The sequence below is a fragment of the Oncorhynchus gorbuscha genome, unplaced genomic scaffold (genome assembly GCF_021184085.1).
Source record: "Oncorhynchus gorbuscha isolate QuinsamMale2020 ecotype Even-year unplaced genomic scaffold, OgorEven_v1.0 Un_scaffold_1205, whole genome shotgun sequence".
NCBI classification, from domain to species: domain Eukaryota; kingdom Metazoa; phylum Chordata; class Actinopteri; order Salmoniformes; family Salmonidae; genus Oncorhynchus; species Oncorhynchus gorbuscha.
In genome coordinates, this window is record NW_025746051.1 from 14,794 (window position 1) to 36,346 (window position 21,553).

At 44.7% G+C, this 21,553-nt stretch overlaps 1 protein-coding gene across 4 annotated transcripts in view; it reads right to left on the reverse strand.

Annotated features, from left to right (window-relative positions):
- Window positions 1-20,362, reverse strand: part of LOC124021763 (zinc finger protein Gfi-1b-like) — a 30,774-nt gene extending 10,412 nt beyond the window's left edge. The window contains exons 1-9 of one of the 4 annotated variants that reach the window (XM_046336889.1): window positions 19,928-20,362; window positions 19,526-19,590; window positions 12,605-12,952; window positions 12,228-12,388; window positions 11,661-11,804; window positions 10,338-10,503; window positions 9,064-9,975; window positions 8,204-8,404; window positions 295-461 (exon numbers count right to left, since the gene is read on the reverse strand). In XM_046336889.1, the coding sequence (XP_046192845.1) occupies window positions 9,812-9,975; window positions 10,338-10,503; window positions 11,661-11,804; window positions 12,228-12,388; window positions 12,605-12,878 (909 nt within the window). In that variant the 5' untranslated portion in view covers window positions 12,879-12,952; window positions 19,526-19,590; window positions 19,928-20,362 and the 3' untranslated portion in view covers window positions 295-461; window positions 8,204-8,404; window positions 9,064-9,811. Of the gene's footprint in view, window positions 1-294; window positions 462-8,203; window positions 9,976-10,337; window positions 10,504-11,660; window positions 11,805-12,227; window positions 12,389-12,604; window positions 12,953-19,525; window positions 19,591-19,927 lie in introns of all 4 variants that reach the window. The other 3 variants (XM_046336890.1, XM_046336887.1, XM_046336888.1) reach the window with 3 other exon arrangements.
- Between the last annotated feature and the right edge of the window lie 1,191 nt (window positions 20,363-21,553).

Consider the following 21,553-nt stretch of genomic DNA (forward strand, 5'->3'; position numbering starts at 1 on the left):
ACCCTGAAAGTAGTCTATGAGCCAGGAAAAACTAACACATGTTTAAGTTTCTTTAAACAGCCACTACAAACTTCAGCTAACTTCATCCAAATCAATGGGAGTGGCTGTTTAAAAAAAAAAAATCTATATATTCCCACATATTCCGGCACGTAGCCACTTCATTTTTAACAGGCATCACATGCCCCTACCACTCCCATAGTTTTTTTGTTCTTTTATTTTAAATAGTTAATCATTTTCTAACGTGATCATGATAAAGTCAATATCCCTATGTCCATAGAATACATATTGACTCACCTGTTTGAATGAAGGTGTGTATTTTTTCCATATCAGATTTCTGGCAATCTTTTGCCACAGTATTGACAGGGGTAGGGCCGCATGTCAGAGTGGATTAGCAGGTGAGTGGACAGGGTGGAGAAGCGCTTGAACACTTTCCCATACACCTTACAGCCAAACGTACGCTCCTGAAACACATGAGCACAAAGCATATAGGCCATATATTTTGTGGAACATTTTATTTATTGGGTTGTCACATTCATTTCTAATCACAGTTTCATATGAAGTTAAATGAATCCTTTTTTTACAAATACACAAAAACAAACTAATATAGGTCATAAAGCGTAGACCCCTCAAACTCAACTCTGGACTTCAAAACCAGTTCCACACTATTTCTTCTTTGTTCCCCTCCAATCAGTGACTGATTTAGACCTGAGACACCAGGTGTGAGGGATTAATTATTTGGTTGAACAGAAAACCAGCATGCCTCAGACCTTGTAGGGTAAGAGTTCAATAACCTTGGTATAGGCCATCTAGTCATGTATAGGGTCTGCTTGTGGTGTGTTTTCCTGTATATAGTTTATAACTGGCATCAAAACTTAATAAACAGTCCTGGTGATAATACACAATATCACATATTTCATTAACTGTATCTACTTTGAACCAAGGTTGTGGTCAAAACCATTTCGATGACCGAATTAAAATGGAATTCACCCGAACCCTGCTTTAACATGCACAGTTATGAATAGAACTATTGTTCCCTGAAGGAGGGAATGAGGTCCGTGGAGGCTGCAGAGGGGGAATGGCTCGTAATAATGGCGGGAAGGGTGCAAATGGAATGGCATGAAATATCTGGAAACCATGTGTTTCATGTATTTGATACCATTCTACTGATTCCGCTCCCATCATTACCACGAGCCCGTTCTCCCTAATTAAGGTGCCACCAACCTCCTGTAAATTAGGTATACCATACCTCATTTATGGTATATTATGGTATATAATTTTGACCAATCAGATTCACCTGAAGAAAGCACGCCCAACCTGGCCAATGGATGCCAAACCCGCCCTCATAAGCCCGCCTTCCTGGCTAAAATACCGGGGCTCGTATTCATTTCCTCAATTTAGTACCACTCTTCAGCGACGGAGAGGGCCAAAATAATTTATACCTCGTTCCCTCCTTCATGGAACAGTAGTTATGAATATAACTGTACGTTCCCTTTCAGTCTGTCACTCGGTATAACATAATATGGGGACATACAATCACACCCCAAGCCGGCTCAGAGGGTACCAAACTAGGAGGCCCCAACCTCCAAAAAAGGGGTTTCAAAAGCCACCTTTCCCCCTAATACATACCCGAGAAACCTGAACTGTCAGAGTCAGGGAACCAGAACCCGGCTGCAACTTGGCTATGCGCACTGACATGCTGCCACTGCAGCCCAAGTCCATAGATCCCATGGTTCCAAGAATACTTACCATGCGAGCCTGAAATGTCAGAACTCGTACAAGGAAGTGCAAGTCCAAAACAACAGAACACCTGTTGTGACTTGATAAAGTGCACGTGTGCTGCATAGCATCAATCAGAGTGGATGAACCACAGCAGCCAGAGGCTCAAACCCACAAAAACCTTCAAACGCCTGCCACTTACATGTTTAAACCTTCTCGTAGAGGGTGCATGTGCCACCTGTATAGTCAATTACGTTCAAGGATAAATCCCTGGCTGGGGAAATTCAACCTTTCAGAGGCCAAACCCACAGATCCCATATCTGTGGCTGTGGATGCCAAACTCTTCCTTGCACCTGGGACAATAGCTCAGGCGACATGGAACCTTCCACGGGTATCCTCCCAACAGGCAGATGATCTCTGGGAACCATGGTTGTCTGGGCCAACTGGGAGCCACCACTGATACGCCAAAGCATCAGTTCCCACCGGAGTGCCCTGATACCTCCTTGTGAAGAATACAACAATGTGCAAGTTCTACGACGGTCCTGCTGAACCGGACCCATATCTGGGCAAAAACCGAAGGGTACAGTCTCTACTATGTAGAGAGGTCCCTCCTGGAAAGTAGATCCGCGTCCACATTGAGAGATCCAGGAAGATACGTCACCCTGAGCGACTGGAAATGCGCAATGCTCCATACAAGCAGATAACGGGCCAGGTTTAGGAGAGACAGACCACGCCCCCCCCCCCCCTGCCTGTTGATGTACGCCACCGCTGTCCTTTTGTCAGACCGAACCAACATATGCTGGCCCTCAAACATCAGAAGGAAACGCCTCAGCACTAGCAAACAGTCAGTAGCTCTGGGTAATTGATATGCAGCGCCCTTTGAGCTATTGACCAAATCCCTCTGTTCCGAGTAGCCAACACACAGTGCTCCCCATCCCGTTAAGGATGTGTCTGTCGTGATCACCCGGCCCATGAACACTACCCGGCCCATGAGAACGCTCTGCTACACTAGTCATGGGTCCCTCCAAAGAGTCAACGCCCTTAGGCACGACAAGGATACTTTGAGCAACCGATGGCAATGGCGAGATGCATCCAGACGCGTAGCAATCACCCAGCGCTGAAACAGACGCATCAACATAAGTCCCAGAGGAACCACTATCAGAGATCATCAGACCCAATAACCGCAGGCTTAAGCGAAAAGGCACAGGGTTCCCCAGCTGATACCGTGCCAGACAGAGACGGAATGCAACCCTCTTTTGGGACAAAAACAATGGATTTCGAACCGAATCCAGAACGAGACCCAGAAACTGAATAAGCAGAGTCAAACAACTTTTCTTGTGATTCACTATGAGCCCCAGAGAATGAATATGGGAAACCAGCATGGCAGTGTGGAGCTCCACCTGTTCCCACGACTCCAGTACGACCAACCAATCTTCCAGATAGGCCAATACTCTGATCCCCTTGCACCACACCGGTACCAAAGCCGCCTCCACCACCATAGAAAAGGTGAGGGGCGATAGGGAGAGCCCTAAAGGCAGGCGAAGAAACCTGTAGGCCACACCCTCGAATGAAACATTCTAAACTTTCTGTGGGGAGGAAATATAGATTCATTAAAATAAGCATTCCTTCACATCTATGGGCATGAACCAATCGCTGGGAAGCACCGACTGCAATAGCCCGAGAAGAGTGAGCATTTTGATCTTACAAACCTTGAGGTGCTTGTTTAAAACAAGCAAGTCCACAATGAGGCTCAATGTTACATCGCTCTTGGGAACTAAGCAGTACTGGCTGTACCAATCGCTCTGTACTTCTGGCACGGGGACCAACCGAATTGCCTGCCTTTGAAGAGGAGAGGAAGGCTGCGTTTCAAACTCAAAACACCCTCCTCCACTTACCCTCACCTTATGCCCTTGGGGGAATCCCCACGGCCATCTTTGTCATCGGTCCAAATGATTAGCCAAGCAAGGGAAGTTCGCAATGTAAGCCCCTCAGCCCTTGACTTGAATCGAGTTTGCGAGTGTATAATTATGTTCACTTCGGGGGCTGAAATGCCCCATAATTCAATTTGCGATGATTGTACTTTCGCTAAGACTTAACACCTCAACGTCAATATGAAGTCAACATACAAGCGTAAGTTAAAACAAATGTAAATAAGTTAGAAATTGTGCTACTAATGCACATGACGGCGCAAACACATCTAGTAAAAGTGATGTTTTTGTTTGGTTAGCTTTTGGAAACTGTATAAATAAAACATTTTCCTTCTTCAGAAGTTCCAGCTAGGCAGGCTAACGTTAGTTAGCTAATTAATTTGCTATCATGCAGTAAGCGTGTATTAATAATTATATTGTTAATATAAGTAGACATGCAATTTTAATTGACTGTCGCGCATATAAAAACACCCACAAGCTACTGATGGCTGAAAACACAATCGTCGCGGGACGAACGAGTGACGAATTTCCAGGCAAGGGCGATCCATTTGAAATGAATTCTTTCCTCCCTCGCCCCTTGCCCTGCAAGTGTAAACACGTCAGACGTCGTGGTACGTCATCAGAAGTGTCCACATAATTTGAGGACTAAGGGGAGAGGGTGTGTCTTTTAAGACAGGTGCTAGGACCCTGTGGACGATTGACGTAATGACACCACAAAAAGGAGGAGAAAGCACAGCGAACTGCAGACCGTACCCCCTTGCCACCATTCTCATCACCCATGGTGAAAGTGCGCATGCCCGCCACTGGACGGAATATGCTGCCAGTCTCCCATCCGTTATCTCCTCAAGGGGGCGCCACCCTGAGGATTAGGATAATATGTTTTTTTTGTCATGCTTATTTTCATAGCCACCACTCTTGACAACTGCATGAAACAGGAACTGTGTCTATTATACCCACACCTGGACCATACCGCACTTTCGATACCCCTGAACACAGAGGAACCTTGAGTAGAAACAATGTGCTTTTGTGGTACCACCATTCTGATACGCAGTCCACACTTTTTGCCGGTGTGATCCACCACATCCTCATAGATCTTTCCAGTGTTGGCGAACTTCACCCCTTTGTCGTCAGTGATCATGTAGGATTTGGGGAGACCCTCAACATAATTTGCTAGGAAGATGTCAAACAGTGGATTCACAAATATCATACCCCCAAGAAATGCTAACCTCTCACCATTATAATAACAGACAGAGGTTAGCATTTTTGGGGGGGTATGTAATCTTCTCTGTAATCTTCTCACTCATCAATATTCACCATTCATTCAGAATGATCCGCAATCATGGTAGCATCCACATAATGCAGAAGTGTTTAGAAAAATATTATATTGCAAATGACACATTACATTACACATTACATCTCATTGTTGCCGCCTGTCATAGACCCCCCTCAGCTCCCAGCTGTGCACTGGACACCATATGTGAATTGATTGCGCCCATCTAGCTTCAGAGCTCATTCTGTAAGGTGACCTAAACTGGAATATGCTTTAACGCCCCGGTCGTCCTACAATCTAAGATAGATGCCCTCAATCTCACACAAATTATCAAGGAACCCACCAGGTACATCCCTAAATCTGAAAAAATGGGCACCATCGTAGATATTATCCTGACCAACTTGCCCTCCAAATAAACCTCTGCTTTTTAAAAATCAGGATGACAGTGATCACTGCCTCTTTGACTGCATCCGTTATGGGTCCGCGGTCAAACGACCACCCCTCATCACTGTCAAACGTTCCCTAAAACACTTATGCGAGCAGGCCTCTCTAATCGACTTGGCCTTGGTATCCTGGAAGGATATTGACCTCATCCCGTCAGTAGAGGATGCCTGGTTGTTCTTTAAAAGGAATTTCCTCACCATCTTAAATAAGCATGCCCCTTTCTAAAAAATGTAGAACTAACAGATATAGCCCTTGGTTCACCCCAGGCCTGACTGCCCTCAACCAGCACAAAAACATCATGTGGCGTACTGCACTAGCATCGAATAGTCTCCGCGATATGCAACTTTTCAGGGAATTCAGGAACCAATACACACAGTCAGTTAGGAAAGCAAAGGCAATTTTTTCAAACAGAAATTTGCATCCCATAGCTAACTCCAAAAAGTTTTGGGACACTAAAGTCCATGGAGAATAAGAGCACCTCCTCCCAGCTGCCCACTGCACTGAGGCTAACACTGTCACCACCGATAAATCCACGATAATCGAGAATTTCAATAAGAATTTTTCTATGGCTGGCCATGCTTTCCTCCTGGCTACCCCAACCAGCTTCTCCTTCACCCAAATCTAGATATCAGATATTCTGAAAGAGTTCCAAAACCTGGACCCTTACAAAATCAGCCACCATACCTTCTCCACTGTGCAATCCGGTTTCCGAGCTGGTCACGGGTGCACCTCAGCCACGCTCAAGGTACTAAACGATATCATAACCGCCATTGATAAAAGACAGTACCGTGCAGCAGTCTTCATCGACCTGGCCAAGGCTTTCGACTCTGTCAATCACCATGTTCTTATTGGCAGACTCAACAGCCTTGGCTTCTCAAATGACTGCCTCGCCTGGTTCACCAACTACTTCTCAGATAGAGTTCAGTGTGTCAAATCGGAGGGTCTGTTGTCCGGACCTCTGGAAGTCTCTATGGGGGTGACACAGGGCTCAATTCTTGAGCCGACTCTTTTCTCTATATATATATCAATGATGTCGCTCTTGCTGCGGGTGATTCCTTGATCCACCTCTACACAGACGACACTGTTCTGTATACTTCTGGCCCTTCTTTGGACACTGTTAACAAACCTCTAAACAAGCTTCAATGCCATGCAATAGTCCTTCTGTGGCCTCCAACTGCTCTTAAATGCTAGTAAAATGAAATGCATGCTCTTCAACCGATCGCTGCTTGCACCCACCCGCCCGCCCGACTAGCATCACTACTCTGGACGGTTCTGACTGTAGACAACTACAAATATCTACGCGTCTGGCTAGACTGTAAACTGTCCTTCCAGACTCATGTTAAGCATCTCCAATCCGAAATTAAATCTAGAGTCAGCTTCCTATTTCGCAACAAAGGCTCCTTCACTCAAGCTGCCAAACAGACCCTCGTAAAATTGACTATCCTACCGATCCTCGACTTCGGCGATGTAATTTACAAAATAGCCTCCAACACTCTACTCAACAAATTGGATGCAGTGCCATCCATTTTGTCACCAAAGCCCTATATATCACCCACCACTGTGGCCTGTATGCGCTTGTCAGCTGGCCTTCGTTACATATTCATCGCCAAACCCACTGGCTCCAGGTCATCTATAAGTCTTTGCCAGGTAAAGCTCCGCCTTATCTCAGCTCACTGGTCACCATAGTAACATTCACCCATAGCACGTGCTCCAGCAGGTATATCTCACTGGTCATCCCCAAAGCCAACACCTCCTTTGGCTGCCTTTCCTTCCAGTTCTCTGCTGTCAATTACTTGAATGCATTGCAAAAATCGCTTAAGTTGGAGACTTATATCTCCCTCACTAACTTTAAGCATCAGCTATCTGAGCAGCTTATCGATTGCTGCAGCTGTACACAGCCCATCTGTAAATAGCCCATCCAACTACCTACCGCATCCCCATATTGTTTTTATTTACTTTTTTGCACACCAGTATTTCTACTTGCACATCATCATCTGCACATCTATCCCTCCAGTGTTAATTTGCTAAATTGTAATTACTTTGCTACTATGGCCTATTTATTGCCTTACCTCCTTACTCCATTTGCACACACGATATATAGATTTTTCTATTGTATTATTGACTGTACTTTTGTTTATCCCACATATAACTCCGTGTTGTTGTTTTTGTCGCACTGCTTTGCTTTATCTTGGCCAGGTCGCAGTTGTAAATGAGAACTTGTTCTCAACTGGCCTACCTGGTTAAATAAAAGTGAAATAATATATATATTTTTTTTAATCATTGATTTCTGTTGGGCACAAAAACATCGAACACAACCAAAACAAACAGAAAATGCATCCAACAAATGTTTTTGGTCACAAGCTTGATGTAGTTATTGCTTGCTATGAATGTGGGACCAAATAGTCAAATTTGTACTACTGTAATACAAAAGTAAATTTGTCCAAATACTTTTGGTCCACTAAAATGTGGAGACTATGTACAAAATGTGCTGTAATTTCCAAACGGTTCTCATGATATGAATGAAAATACTCTCAAATTCAAACTGTCAGTGTGCACTTTAACCTCATAATCCTTGTATAATTTCTAATCCAAAGTGTTGGAGTATAGAACCAAAATACTGTCCAAATACTTTTGGAGCTCAATGGATATGAACATGTCATTTCTTATTCTTTGAAATGTCTAATATAAATGTGTCTTATCATCCCATGTGGGATGGGCCACATAGGCTAAGTGACATTGCGCAATAATAAAATATAAATGTAGGAATTTATATAGAGTCCCTCCTGCTGGACTAGGTTACATACTGGCCTGATTGGTGATTTGCCAGTTGAAATATCGGCCTTACCACCTTATATGCTTTGGTCTGATACGTTTACGCCTGATATGTCATGGCTGTCGTCATGGCTGTCTGGCTGTCTGGCTGTCGTCATGGCTGTCTGGCTGTCGTCATGGCTGTCGTCATGGCTGTCGTCATGGCTGTCGTCATGGCTGTCGTCATGGCTATCTGTGCCTGAAGCTGGAGTACTCTTTCCCTAACCCATTGTTGCTACAATGGAGAGGGACAGAGAAAGAGGGTGCGAGGAAGAGAGACACTGACATGCTCCAAATGTAAATGTAAAGCACGGTACAACATGCATTGAAGATACTGACATTTTTATTCAGTGTCAGTCACCCCTCATTGCATAAACTGGCAGTACATACGTCTTTTGTGATGTCTTGGTCTGTATACTGATTGAAACTGTTTTTAAGTCTCGAATCGAGACCAGGGTGGGTGTCAAATCAGAGTTGATTTGAGAATTCTCATTCCAATTAATTTATTGAATTTGAATTAAAATAGTAGACAACTTTAAACAGCACCACCATCAGGACGCTACACTACAGACAGTACCTATAATAAGTATTCACACCCCTTTGTTATGGCAAGCTTAAATTAGTTCAGGACAAAACATTTACTTCAAATCGAATAATAAATGACATTGACTCGCTATGTGTGCATTAACAGTGGTTAATATGATTTTTGAATGACTGATCCACACACAACATGTAAGGTCCCTCTGTCGTCCCTGCTCAGGTATGTCACCATGAGGCTAATCTTGTCCCCAGCCGGCTCTCTCTCTCTGTAGCAATTAAGCCTGGGGATGAGGTCACAATAAAGCCAATAGTGATTCTAAAACCTAAGGCATGTATTTTAAATGATGTATTTACCTGTGTCTGGGTTTTCTTCCTCTGTGGTGCAGTGGAGGGCTTGAAGGTCGAAGGGATCAGGTATTTTAGTGCAGTACTTTTGGCTGTGCTTTTATAGGGAAGCGCTGACAGAGAGAGAGGGAGCTATCTCAGCCCATCACAGGTATTTAAATCCAGGTAAATGTTTCCGTACCAGAGAATTGAAGAGAATGAAGGTAATGATTCATTTCCAGAGAATTCCAGAGAACCTACGCGGGCGTTGCACACGGTTTAACTACTTTTATCTCATGCCTTTAAAACCACCCCGAGAGGTAAATCATTAAAAAGCAAGGGAGTTTGATCACTAAAAAAAACAATGATCATTCATTCATAACAATAATATCTTGTTGTTATCCAAATCTGAAAGTGGATAACAAAGAGTTTTAATGCACACACTTAAGAAAGCGATACTTTGGAATATAAATGGGATTGGAATGTTTCAAAGGTGTTTTCAACATATTTTCAGATATGACCCTATGATTACACTGAAAAAACAGAAATATATATGTAGGCAAAATATACAGTTGGGATTCAACTACAGTCAAGGTAAATGTTTGTTCTAATTTTTTGTGGAGCATCCATCCATTCTTTCATCCATTCCCAGCTTCTGTTACGCTTGTCCAGTTGTGCCCTTATAATGAAAAAATGATCTGGGGTCAGCTATGACCAATCTCCCGATTGTGAAAACTGAACTCAGATCAGCTCTTAGCCAGGGTCTTGACCTAAAGGTCTATGTACGGTAGTTCTTCTGGTTTTGTCTCAGCTCCTGTTTGCGCTGGAAGCCATAGAGGCAGTGGTAGGGCTGGTTGCTACTGTGCTGACGACTGTGGGTGATGAGGTTGGAGCTCTGGCTGAAGGCTTTGCCACACACCTGGCACACATGGGGCTTCTCACCTGGAATAGAATGGCAGAGGGGACATACTGTATTAAAGGGAAAGTTCACTCTTTTATAACTTAATGTTAGATGGTTCCTCACCCTGAAAGTGAGCCAGGAAAAACTGTCAGCTAACTTAATCCAAATCAATGGGAGTGTTAGGGGCATGCAGTGGCTGTTAAATGTATTTATTGTAAAGGCCAAATCACTTCCCACGTCGCCGGAATATGGCATACAGTCACTTTCATTTTTAACAGGCATCACATGCCCCTACCACTCCCATTGTTTAAAAAAATATATATATTTAAAATAGTTAATACGATTCGAACGTGACTGTGACAAAGACAAGATCCCTATTTCTAGAAAAGACATATCGACTCACCAGTGTGAATGAAGGTGTGTTTTTTCATATCAGATTTCTGGTGAAATCTTTTGCCACAGTATTGACAGGGGTAGGGCCGCGTGTCAGAGTGGATTAGCAGGTGAGTGGACAGGGTGGAGGAGCGCTTGAACACTTTCCCACACACCTTACAGCCAAATGTACGCTCCTGAAACACATGAGAACAAAGCATATATGGCCATATATTTTGTGGAAAAAAAATATATTTATTGGGTTCACAGTTTCAGGAGAAGTGTAATGAATCTTTATTTTATTTTTTACACCAAACAAAAATGAGTATAGGCCATATAGTCATCAATAGGGTCTACTGTGGTGTTTTTTCCTGTATATAGTTTATAACAAGCATCAAACTCTTAAAACTCCCTAAAGTCGATGTCCAGTGGAAATCTAATCAGCATTTAAAAAATCCCCACAAAAAAATCTGTCAGTTTAAAATAGAGAGATGTTGTTTTTGCATTGGATGCGTCTCAATCCACCACATCCGCCTATGTCGCACTTTCACATCTGAGGTGAAAGTTGACAGAGTTAGAGCGGTGTTTGTCAGACCAGGAGACGTCTTGAAAATCGGTCTTCTCACAAAATTGTCTGTGGTATTCTGAATGTCCTACAAACTATTTTGAGACTCTCACGAACATGTACGTGTTTTGCTCTAGGACGCTCACAAGACTCGTCTGAAGGTCCCCTGGTAAAAAATTATGATAGTATATATGGAGACTATTTAATGGCCAAAATATGGGGTTAAATACACGTTAAAAAAGTAATAATAATAGAAATAAACAAATGTTTCCTGATCTTTCTTAAATCTCTCAGATATAGGAGAGACACCTCAGAACAAACTTCCTTTTGATATTTTTTGGGGACGGCCTGTTGTTTCATGTAGTGAATCTGTTATTCAATGCGTTTGTATAGCCTAATAACAGTAAAGACCTGATACTTCAATGAGTCTTAAAATTCTAAATCAAATAGCTAAATGATCCTTGGTATGGCCTTAAAACAATTCCATATATCTTAGTAGAACAGTGCAGTTAATAACTTAATTAAAATAAAATTAAAGATATTTCCACACTATGAGGTGGTAATAACACTCTGAAATTGTGAAATGATGATAATGCCCTTTTTCTGTAGGAGCTGTATGAAAAACAAATGCCTGCAATATCAGCCTTTTCAGGCGGGATGGAACTTTTGTCCCGCATCATGACGTCACAATGTGATCTGATTAGAATAGACCTTTAAAAACCATTTATTATGCATGTAATGTGGCAGGCAACAGGCCTTTATTTGCCTCATTAGGTGTGTTATTCCTACCTTGACCCTGTAGCTCAAAACCAGGTCTGGCCTATAGCGGTACGGCTGACTGTTAGTCTTTGTGTGTGCTGATGACGACTGCTTGTGTCTGCCACCATGGGACTTGTGGACGTGGGACTCCAGACTGGAGACAGAAAAGAAACTCTGAAAAGAAAACAAACACTTTAATGTGATTTGCAGAAGGGGAGAGCAGTGCAGTAAATACAATTGACCTATTATCTTAATTTAATCCTCACACTGGACTTCCAGTCAGAAACAGAATAGACAATCAAAGCACGTCAGGCTTCAGTTTCTGCACTTTGACCTTTGCTTAATAAAAAGGCTGTGTGTAGGTCTATCCAATCACCTCAGTGGTATTCAAATGAGTCAGAATTATTCATTATCCATGATGGAAGCAAACATAGCATTCTCTTATAACTAATATCAACCCTTTTTGATGGAGAGGATATATGTTTAATAATTCACCTTTATTTATACAGGTAAATAAATGAAGAACAGATCATTATTTGCAATGACAACTTGTCAGAGGGATAGAATAACAAAACTGATTTGGGATCATCCACTAACTTTTCCACACAGTGGACATTCAGTCCCAGTGGTCCTGTGGTCACTGATCTGGGGACAGTCTCTGTGTCGGGTCTCTCCCAGGAGGGGAGAGTCCACCTCTTCAGCAGGGCTGCCAGGGTTTAACTGGGAGGGAGAGTGGTGGTGCAGCACAGCTCTATCACCTTAAGATGGGGAATAGCAGGTGGTTGAAAAGTTACATTAATTAGCCCCATCTTACAAGCAATCACTGATCTCTAGGTCTTGAACACATTGCTGTTTCAGTCTTAACTTGAATGAACATTGTATAATAATGAATGATTTATGAGAGAACGATAATACACAAAACTGGCGGATGTACATGAGCTTGTGTTAGCTGAGCCTCAGTGTTCAACACCTACCTGAAAACATGGGACTGGTGGGGTGAAGGTAAGGGGGGCTATGTGAGGCAGGGTGGAGGGCTGGAGGTGGAGAGGGCTGTGGTGGGTAGGCCTCATTGTGTGTCACTAGAGACACTGCACTCTTCGGTGACGGCTGTCCCTGAAAGGTACCCCACTGGCTCTTGTCCGTTTCTGAGGGACCCACTGGCACCAGGGTCGTGCCCAAGTAGGGGCTACCTGCTTTGGGGCGCAGAGGGTGAGAGCCTCCCCTCCTCACCAGGAAAGAGCGAGGCATGGTGGGGAAGCGAGAAGCAGCAGGGGCACAGAGGGTTTTGTAGACTCAATCTAATGGACGGGAAGAAGAAGGCCCTGCAATATGAAGTACATGAAAATTGACATAATAGTCCAGGTGTTATTCAACCAACATACAGCAGGTGGCAGCAGTGCTTTGACTAACACTGTCACATACCACACTGCCGTATTCATACAGCTTATCAGAGTGTAAGTGCTGATCTAGGATCAGTTTTCAGATCATTATGAATAGGATAACAGGACCACGGGGGACCTGATCCTAGATCAGCACACCTAATCGGAAATGCTTTCTAAGTACAGGCCCTGGTCACACAACCACTCCTAAAGTAACAGTACTGTGGGTTTTGCTGACACTAAAATTATGAAGACAACATTTTGAAACCATAAAATGTCATGTTTTGTCATATATTGTCTTGTCCTTGTGCTTTCCCTTCTGTTCGTTTCCCCCTGCTGGTCTTATTAGGTTCGTTCCCTTTTTCTATCCCTCTCTCTCCCCCTCCCTCTCTCTCTTCTCTCTATCGTTCCGTTCCTGCTCCCAGCTGTTCCTCATTCTCCTAACTCACTCATTTACTCTTTTCACACCTGTCCCCTATTTTGCCCTCTGATTAGAGCCCCTATTTCTCCCCTTGTTTTCCGCTTCTGTCCTTGTCGGATCCTTGTATGATGTTCGCTGTGCTGTGTCCTTGTCTCGCCCTGTCGTGTTTTGTCTCCTTCAGATGCTGCGTGTGAGCAGGTGTCTTAGTCTGCTACGGTCGGTGCCTTCCCGAAGCAACCTGCAGTCAATGGTCGAGTCTCCAGTCTGTCCTCGTTACTACGAGTGGATTTAAGTTTTTTCCTGTTTTGTTTTCTTCTTGATTTTTCCAGGATTATTACTTTTGTCATATACTGGAATAAAGACTCTGTTTTCGTTAAGTCGCTTTTGGGTCCTCATTCACCAGCATAACAGAAGGATCCGACCCAGAATGGACCCAGCGACTACGGATTCTCGTAACACTGCCGTCGAGATCCAGGGAGCTATGCTCGGCAGACACGAGCAGGAATTGTCTGCTGCTCGTCATGCCGTTGAGACCCTGGCCGCTCAGGTTTCCGACCTCTCAGGACAGTTTCAGAGTCTTCGTCTCGTGCCACCAGCTACTTCCTGGTCTTCCGAGTCTCCGGAACCTAGGGTTAATAACCCACCATGTTATTCTGGGCAGCCCACTGAGTGCCGTTCCTTTCTCACCCAGTGTGATATTGTGTTCTCTCTCCAACCCAACACATACTCAAGAGAGAGAGCTCGGATTGCTTACGTCATTTCACTCCTTACTGGTCGGGCTCGAGAGTGGGGCACAGCTATCTGGGAGGCAAGGGCTGAGTGTTCTAACAATTATCTGAACTTTAAAGAGGAGATGATACGGGTTTTTGATCGTTCAGTTTTTGGTAGGGAGGCTTCTAGGGCCTTGGCTTCCCTATGTCAAGGTGATCGATCCATAACGGATTACTCTATAGAGTTTCACACTCTTGCTGCCTCTAGTGACTGGAACGAGCCGGCGCTGCTCGCTCGTTTTCTGGAGGGACTCCACGCTGAGGTTAAGGATGAGATTCTCTCCCAGGAGGTTCCTTCCAGTGTGGACTCTTTGATTGCACTCGCCATCCGCATAGAACGACGGGTAGATCTTCGTCACCGAGCTCGTGGAAGAGAGCTCGCGTTAACGGTGTTCCCCCTCTCCGCATCGCAACCATCTCCTCCCTCCGGCTCAGAGACTGAGCCCATGCAGCTGGGAGGTATTCGCATCTCGACTAAGGAGAGGGAACGGAGGATCACCAACCGCCTTTGCCTCTATTGCGGTTCTGCTGGACATTTTGTCAATTCATGTCCAGTAAAAGCCAGAGCTCATCAGTAAGCGGAGGGCTACTGGTGAGCGCTACTACTCAGGTCTCTCCATCAAGATCCTGTACTACCATGTCGGTCCATCTACGCTGGACCGGTTCGGCTGCTTCATGCAGTGCCTTGATAGACTCTGGGGCTGAGGGTTGTTTTATGGACGAAGCATGGGCTCGGAAACATGACATTCCTCTCAGACAGTTAGGGAAGCCCACGCCCATGTTCGCCTTAGATGGTAGTCTTCTCCCCAGTATCAGATATGAGACACTACCTTTAACCCTCACAGTATCTGGTAACCACAGTGAGACCATTTCCTTTTTGATTTTTCGTTCACCTTTTACACCTGTTGTTTTGGGTCATCCCTGGCTAGTATGTCATAATCCTTCTATTAATTGGTCTAGTAATTCTATCCTATCCTGGAACGTTTCTTGTCATGTGAAGTGTTTAATGTCTGCTATCCCTCCTGTTTCTTCTGTCCCCTTTTCTCAGGAGGAACCTGGTGATTTGACAGGCGTGCCGGAGGAATATCATGATCTGCGCACGGTCTTCAGTCGGTCCAGAGCCAACTCCCTTCCTCCTCACCGGTCGTATGATTGTAGTATTGATCTCCTTCCGGGGACCACTCCCCCTCGGGGTAGACTATACTCTCTGTCGGCTCCCAAACGTAAGGCTCTCGAGGATTATTTGTCTGTTTCTCTTGACGCCGGCACCGTAGTGCCTTCTTCCTCTCCTGCCGGAGCGGGTTTTTTTTTGTTAAGAAGAAGGACGGTACTCTGCGCCCCTGCGTGGATTATCGAGGGCTGAATGACATAACGGTTAAGAATCGTTATCCGCTTCCCCTTATGTCGTCAGCCTTCGAGATTCTGCAGGGAGCCAGGTTCTTTACTAAGTTGGACCTTCGTAATGCTTACCATCTCGTGCGCATCAGAGAGGGGGACGAGTGGAAAACGGCGTTTAACACTCCATTAGGGCATTTTGAGTACCGGGTTCTGCCGTTTGGTCTCGCTAATGCTCCAGCTGTTTTTCAGGCATTAGTTAATGATGTACTGAGAGACATGCTGAACATCTTTGTTTTTGTCTACCTTGACGATATCCTGATTTTTTCACCGTCACTCGAGATTCATGTTCAGCACGTTCGACGTGTACTCCAACGCCTTTTAGAGAATTGTCTCTACGTGAAGGCTGAGAAGTGCGCCTTTCATGTCTCCTCTGTCACATTTCTCGGTTCTGTTATTTCCGCTGAAGGCATTCAGATGGATCCCGCTAAGGTCCAGGCTGTCAGTGATTGGCCCGTTCCAAGGTCACGTGTCGAGTTGCAGCGCTTTCTAGGTTTCGCTAATTTCTATCGGCGTTTCATTCGTAATTTCGGTCAAGTTGCTGCCCCTCTCACAGCTCTTACTTCTGTCAAGACGTGCTTTAAGTGGTCCGGTTCCGCCCAGGGAGCTTTTGATCTCCTCAAGAAGCGTTTTACGTCCGCTCCTATCCTCGTTACTCCTGACGTCACTAAACAATTCATTGTCGAGGTTGACGCTTCAGAGGTGGGCGTGGGAGCCATTCTATCCCAGCGCTTCCAGTCTGACGATAAGGTCCATCCTTGCGCTTATTTTTCTCATCGCCTGTCGCCATCGGAACGCAACTATGATGTGGGTAACCGCGAACTGCTCGCCATCCGCTTAGCCCTAGGCGAATGGCGACAGTGGTTGGAGGGGGCGACCGTTCCTTTTGTCGTTTGGACTGACCATAAGAACCTTGAGTACATCTGTTCTGCCAAACGACTTAATGCACGTCAAGCTCGTTGGGCGTTGTTTTTCGCTCGTTTCGAGTTTGTGATTTCTTATCGCCCAGGTAATAAGAACACCAAGCCTGATGCCTTATCCCGTCTCTTTAGTTCTTCTGTGGCTTCTACCGATCCCGAGGGGATTCTTCCTTATGGGCGTGTTGTCGGGTTGACTGTCTGGGGAATTGAGAGACAGGTTAAGCAAGCACTCATTCACACTGCGTCGCCGCGCGCTTGTCCTAGTAACCTTCTTTTCGTTCCTATTTCTACTCGTCTGGCTGTTCTTCAGTGGGCTCACTCTGTCAAGTTAGCTGGCCATCCCGGCGTTCGAGGTACACTTGCTTCTATTCGCCAGCGGTTTTGGTGGCCTACTCAGGAGCGTGACACGCGCCGTTTCGTGGCTGCTTGTTCGGACTGCGCGCAGACTAAGTCAGGTAATTCTCCTCCTGCCGGTCGTCTCAGACCGCTTCCCATTCCTTCTCGACCATGGTCTCAAATCGCCTTAGACTTCATTACCGGTCTGCCTTCGTCTGCGGGGAAGACTGTGATTCTTACGGTTGTCGATAGGTTCTCTAAGGCGGCACATTTCATTCCCCTCGCTAAGCTTCCTTCCGCTAAGGAGACGGCACAAATCATCATTGAGAATGTGTTCAGAATTCATGGCCTCCCGTTAGACGCCGTTTCAGACAGAGGTCCGCAATTCACGTCACAGTTTTGGAGGGAGTTCTGTCGTTTGATTGGTGCTTCCGTCAGTCTCTCTTCCGGTTTTCATCCCCAGTCTAACGGTCAAGCAGAAAGGGCCAATCAGACGATTGGTCGCATATTACGCAGCCTTTCTTTTAGAAACCCTGTGTCTTGGGCAGAACAGCTCCCCTGGGCAGAATACGCTCACAACTCGCTTCCTTCGTCTGCTACCGGGCTATCTCCGTTTCAGAGTAGTCTGGGTTACCAGCCTCCTCTGTTCTCGTCCCAGCTCGCCGAGTCCAGCGTTCCCTCCGCTCAGGCGTTTGTCCAACGTTGTGAGCGCACCTGGAGGAGGGTGAGGTCTGCACTTTGCCGTTACAGGGCGCAGACTGTGAGAGCCGCCAATAAACGTAGGATTAAGAGTCCTAGGTATTGTCGCGGCCAGAGAGTGTGGCTTTCCACTCGTAACCTTCCCCTTACGACAGCTTCTCGTAAGTTGACTCCGCGGTTCATTGGTCCGTTCCGTGTCTCCCAGGTCGTCAATCCTGTCGCTGTGCGACTGCTTCTTCCGCGACATCTTCGTCGCGTCCATCCTGTCTTCCATGTCTCCTGTGTCAAGCCCTTTCTTCGCGCCCCGTTCGTCTCCCCCCCCGTCCTTGTCGAGGGCGCACCTATTTACAAGGTACGTAGGATCATGGACATGCGTTCTCGGGGACGTGGTCACCAGTACTTAGTGGATTGGGAGGGTTACGGTCCTGAGGAGAGGAGTTGGGTTCCATCTCGGGACGTGCTGGACCGTTCGCTGATTGATGATTTCCTCCGTTGCCGCCAGGATTCCTCCTCGAGTGCGCCAGGAGGCGCTCGGTGAGGAAAGAGACTTCCGGCGCCGACTGAGATGGCCGCCTCGCTTCGCGTTCCTAGGAAACTATGCAGTTTTTTGTTTTTTTACGTGTTATTTCTTATTACAAGCATTTCGCTACACTCGCATTAACATCTGCTAACCATGTGTATGTGACAAATAAAATTTGATTTGATTTGAGTGGGGGGGTACTGTCATGTTTTGTCATATATTGTCTTGTCCTTGTGCTTTCCCTTCTGTTCGTTTCCCCCTGCTGGTCTTATTAGGTTCGTTCCCTTTTTCTATCCCTCTCTCTCCCCCTCCCTCTCTCTCTTCTCTCTATCGTTCCGTTCCTGCTCCCAGCTGTTCCTCATTCTCCTAACTCACTCATTTACTCTTTTCACACCTGTCCCCTATTTTGCCCTCTGATTAGAGCCCCTATTTCTCCCCTTGTTTTCCGCTTCTGTCCTTGTCGGATCCTTGTATGATGTTCGCTGTGCTGTGTCCTTGTCTCGCCCTGTCGTGTTTTGTCTCCTTCAGATGCTGCGTGTGAGCAGGTGTCTTAGTCTGCTACGGTCGGTGCCTTCCCGAAGCAACCTGCAGTCAATGGTCGAGTCTCCAGTCTGTCCTCGTTACTACGAGTGGATTTAAGTTTTTTCCTGTTTTGTTTTCTTCTTGATTTTACTGGAATAAAGACTCTGTTTTCGTTAAGTCGCTTTTGGGTCCTCATTCACCAGCATAACATAAAAACGAACTCCATACTGAAATCAGTTCAAATATGCTGAATGGAAATGCTGAGTTTTCCCAGCAGAGCTTTTCCTATATATTCATAAAGGAAGTCATTTATTTGACATTTAATGTCCAATTGACAGAGACATCTCTAGGCAGATCGTCTCAGCCAAGTCATTGCACAAACTCATTACTCTTGAGCTTGGTTGGATTGCTGCATAAACTGTGGCCACATAATACTAGCACGCAGTGTTATGAAACCATTCCACAGCAACTACCACCAAAATCCAACTAAACACAGCAGACCGTTATGTATTATCCTGAATCACCCTGTGAACTCTCTCCCCTCTGGTTGCACAGCCTTACAGGTGGCAAATAGTAAGACTTGAAGACGTAACAAGATATAAGACTAGGGGCAATAAAGCTCCCGAAAATATAAAAACTTGATTTCTTTTCCTATGCCGGATTCATACTATACTGGTTAAAAGCTTCAGATATCAAATATTTATCATTTTAATTATTCTATGTTACTAGGCAGAATAGTTCAATCTTTTGCCCAAGGGCCAATAGATCACTGGATAAAACAGAACACTTTCGACTGTGTAATGTTGCAGATACAGGGTGGCATTTGAATCAGCATAATTAAGTATGATGCAGATACACCGGTGGAGGTGAATGATGATTAGATTGAACACATTGGCCGAATTCATTTGGTACGGTAAATGCAGGTAAACTCACCTTATAAAAGAGGAATGACAAATCTCTGCAGCTAGCCGTCTTGAAGATGTCATCAGTCAAGTCACCTGGTGAGAGGACAACAGAGCTTTGATTTGAAAGATGATGATACTGTACATGATAATTTCCTATGAGCACAAAGCAAAAATAAACTCCTAATCTTAATTGCAGGATGGAATTGAAGACCGCAATAAGTCATTTATGCCTTTATGGCTAGCGATGAAAATTTGAAAACCTCACTGCAAAAAAAGTGTTTCAAACAAACTTACCAGATAACACGTTTTTTGAAAAGGCATACAAAATGTCAACATTTCACAAAGCAAATAGGCAGAACAAATACATTCTGTCTCAAATTCTAAATGAATTTAAACAAAATATCAAAATATGATATGCCAAAATGTTTACCTTACTCCCGAATCTCCCACTAGTGAACTAATTAAATTAAAACAGGAAGCTCAAATCATGTAACATTACAGGGAGAAAAAAAATCTATCTATATGCTCAAGTTTAAACTCTAAACTGTATTCAGATGTTGTGTTCAGTGAGGTCCAATGACGCGGATGGGGAAGAGCATGTCTGTAGCACCGCTCCACTCAGCAGCAGCCTCCTCAACCACAGCGCTTCCTCAGAAAGACCAGACCGACACCACTGCCGAGCAACAGTTCTTTCTGCTGCACTAAAAATCCACTCAGTGCTGTTTTGCTACAGTATATAGGACCAAACGAGTCCCGATGTACTCGCTCTAATCTCTTCACTTTCAAATGGCCAAATGTCCTCTTTGACTTGAGGTTGGTATACAAATCTCTAATATCAGTCTACTTCACTGTTATATCAAAAGGATTCACATGATCACAAAACAGGAAGACGTGTTGAAGTGAGGCAAGAGAAAACCAAGTAACAAGAAATTGGATGAGGGGAGGATGGTGGGGTCACTTGAGTAACGTTCCGCAGAAAGTGTCGCCACACACAAGTGTTGAGACAGGAGGGGGTTTCAAAATGGAGGTTAGAGCAGAGAGCGACGAAGAGGGGAATCCCAAACAGAAATTAACTGGTAACCCAATGTCGTGATGAGCAGAGCGAGAGAGAAAGATAAGAGAGAGGGACAGCGAGCTAGAGAGGATAACGGGTTCAATGGAAGTACAATGGATTTTATATCCAAATGAAGACAGGGTGCACACAATCAACACAACGCTCGAGTCAGCACAACAACAACACCGTACCACCTCAACATGGCATCTGAGAATGTGTAGTGTCAATGTTCATTTCATATCAATCATCATCAAGTACAAAACACTGAAATGTTTTCATAATATTGTCTTTAATATCATCTTTATGACTGTCATTAATATACTTGACAACACATTGGTAGAATTGCAAGAGAGAGTGAACATGGTTGGTGGGAGTAAAGTGGATACCGACCTGCTGTTACATACATGAGAGAAGTCCTACACCAGGGTTGTGTTTGAGGCACCAAACGGAAGAAAAGTGACTGAAACCGGGAGGGACTTAAATGGATGTGTCCAATAATAAACACAAATGTTTGTTTTCTGTTGCAGAACATTTAAAAATATTTTACATTGTGTGCCCTAATGAATACAACCCAGGGTATGCATGAGGACACCGTTCATAAGGGGGAGTCTCCATGTTTTGTTTCTTTCTTCTGAGACACAGACAATGGCATGTATAGTGTTCCAGTTTGTGTGTGTGTGTGTGTGTGTGTGTGTGTGTGTGTGTGTGTGTGTGTGTGTGTGTGTGTGTGTGTGTGTGTGTGTGTGTGTGTGTGTGTGTGTGTGTGTGTGTGTGTGTGTGTGTGTGTGTGTGTGTGTGTGTGTGTATATATATATATATATATATATATATATATATATATATATATAATTAAAACAAATCTTAAACATATTGGGGTTCCTTCAGTCCTAGCTCAACAGTGGCCTTCACTTTTGAGATATTTTTGGTGAACACCACCCTAAACCAGAGTGAAAATGCTGAACTGTCTATGAAAATTGCATTTGATATACATGTAATTTATAT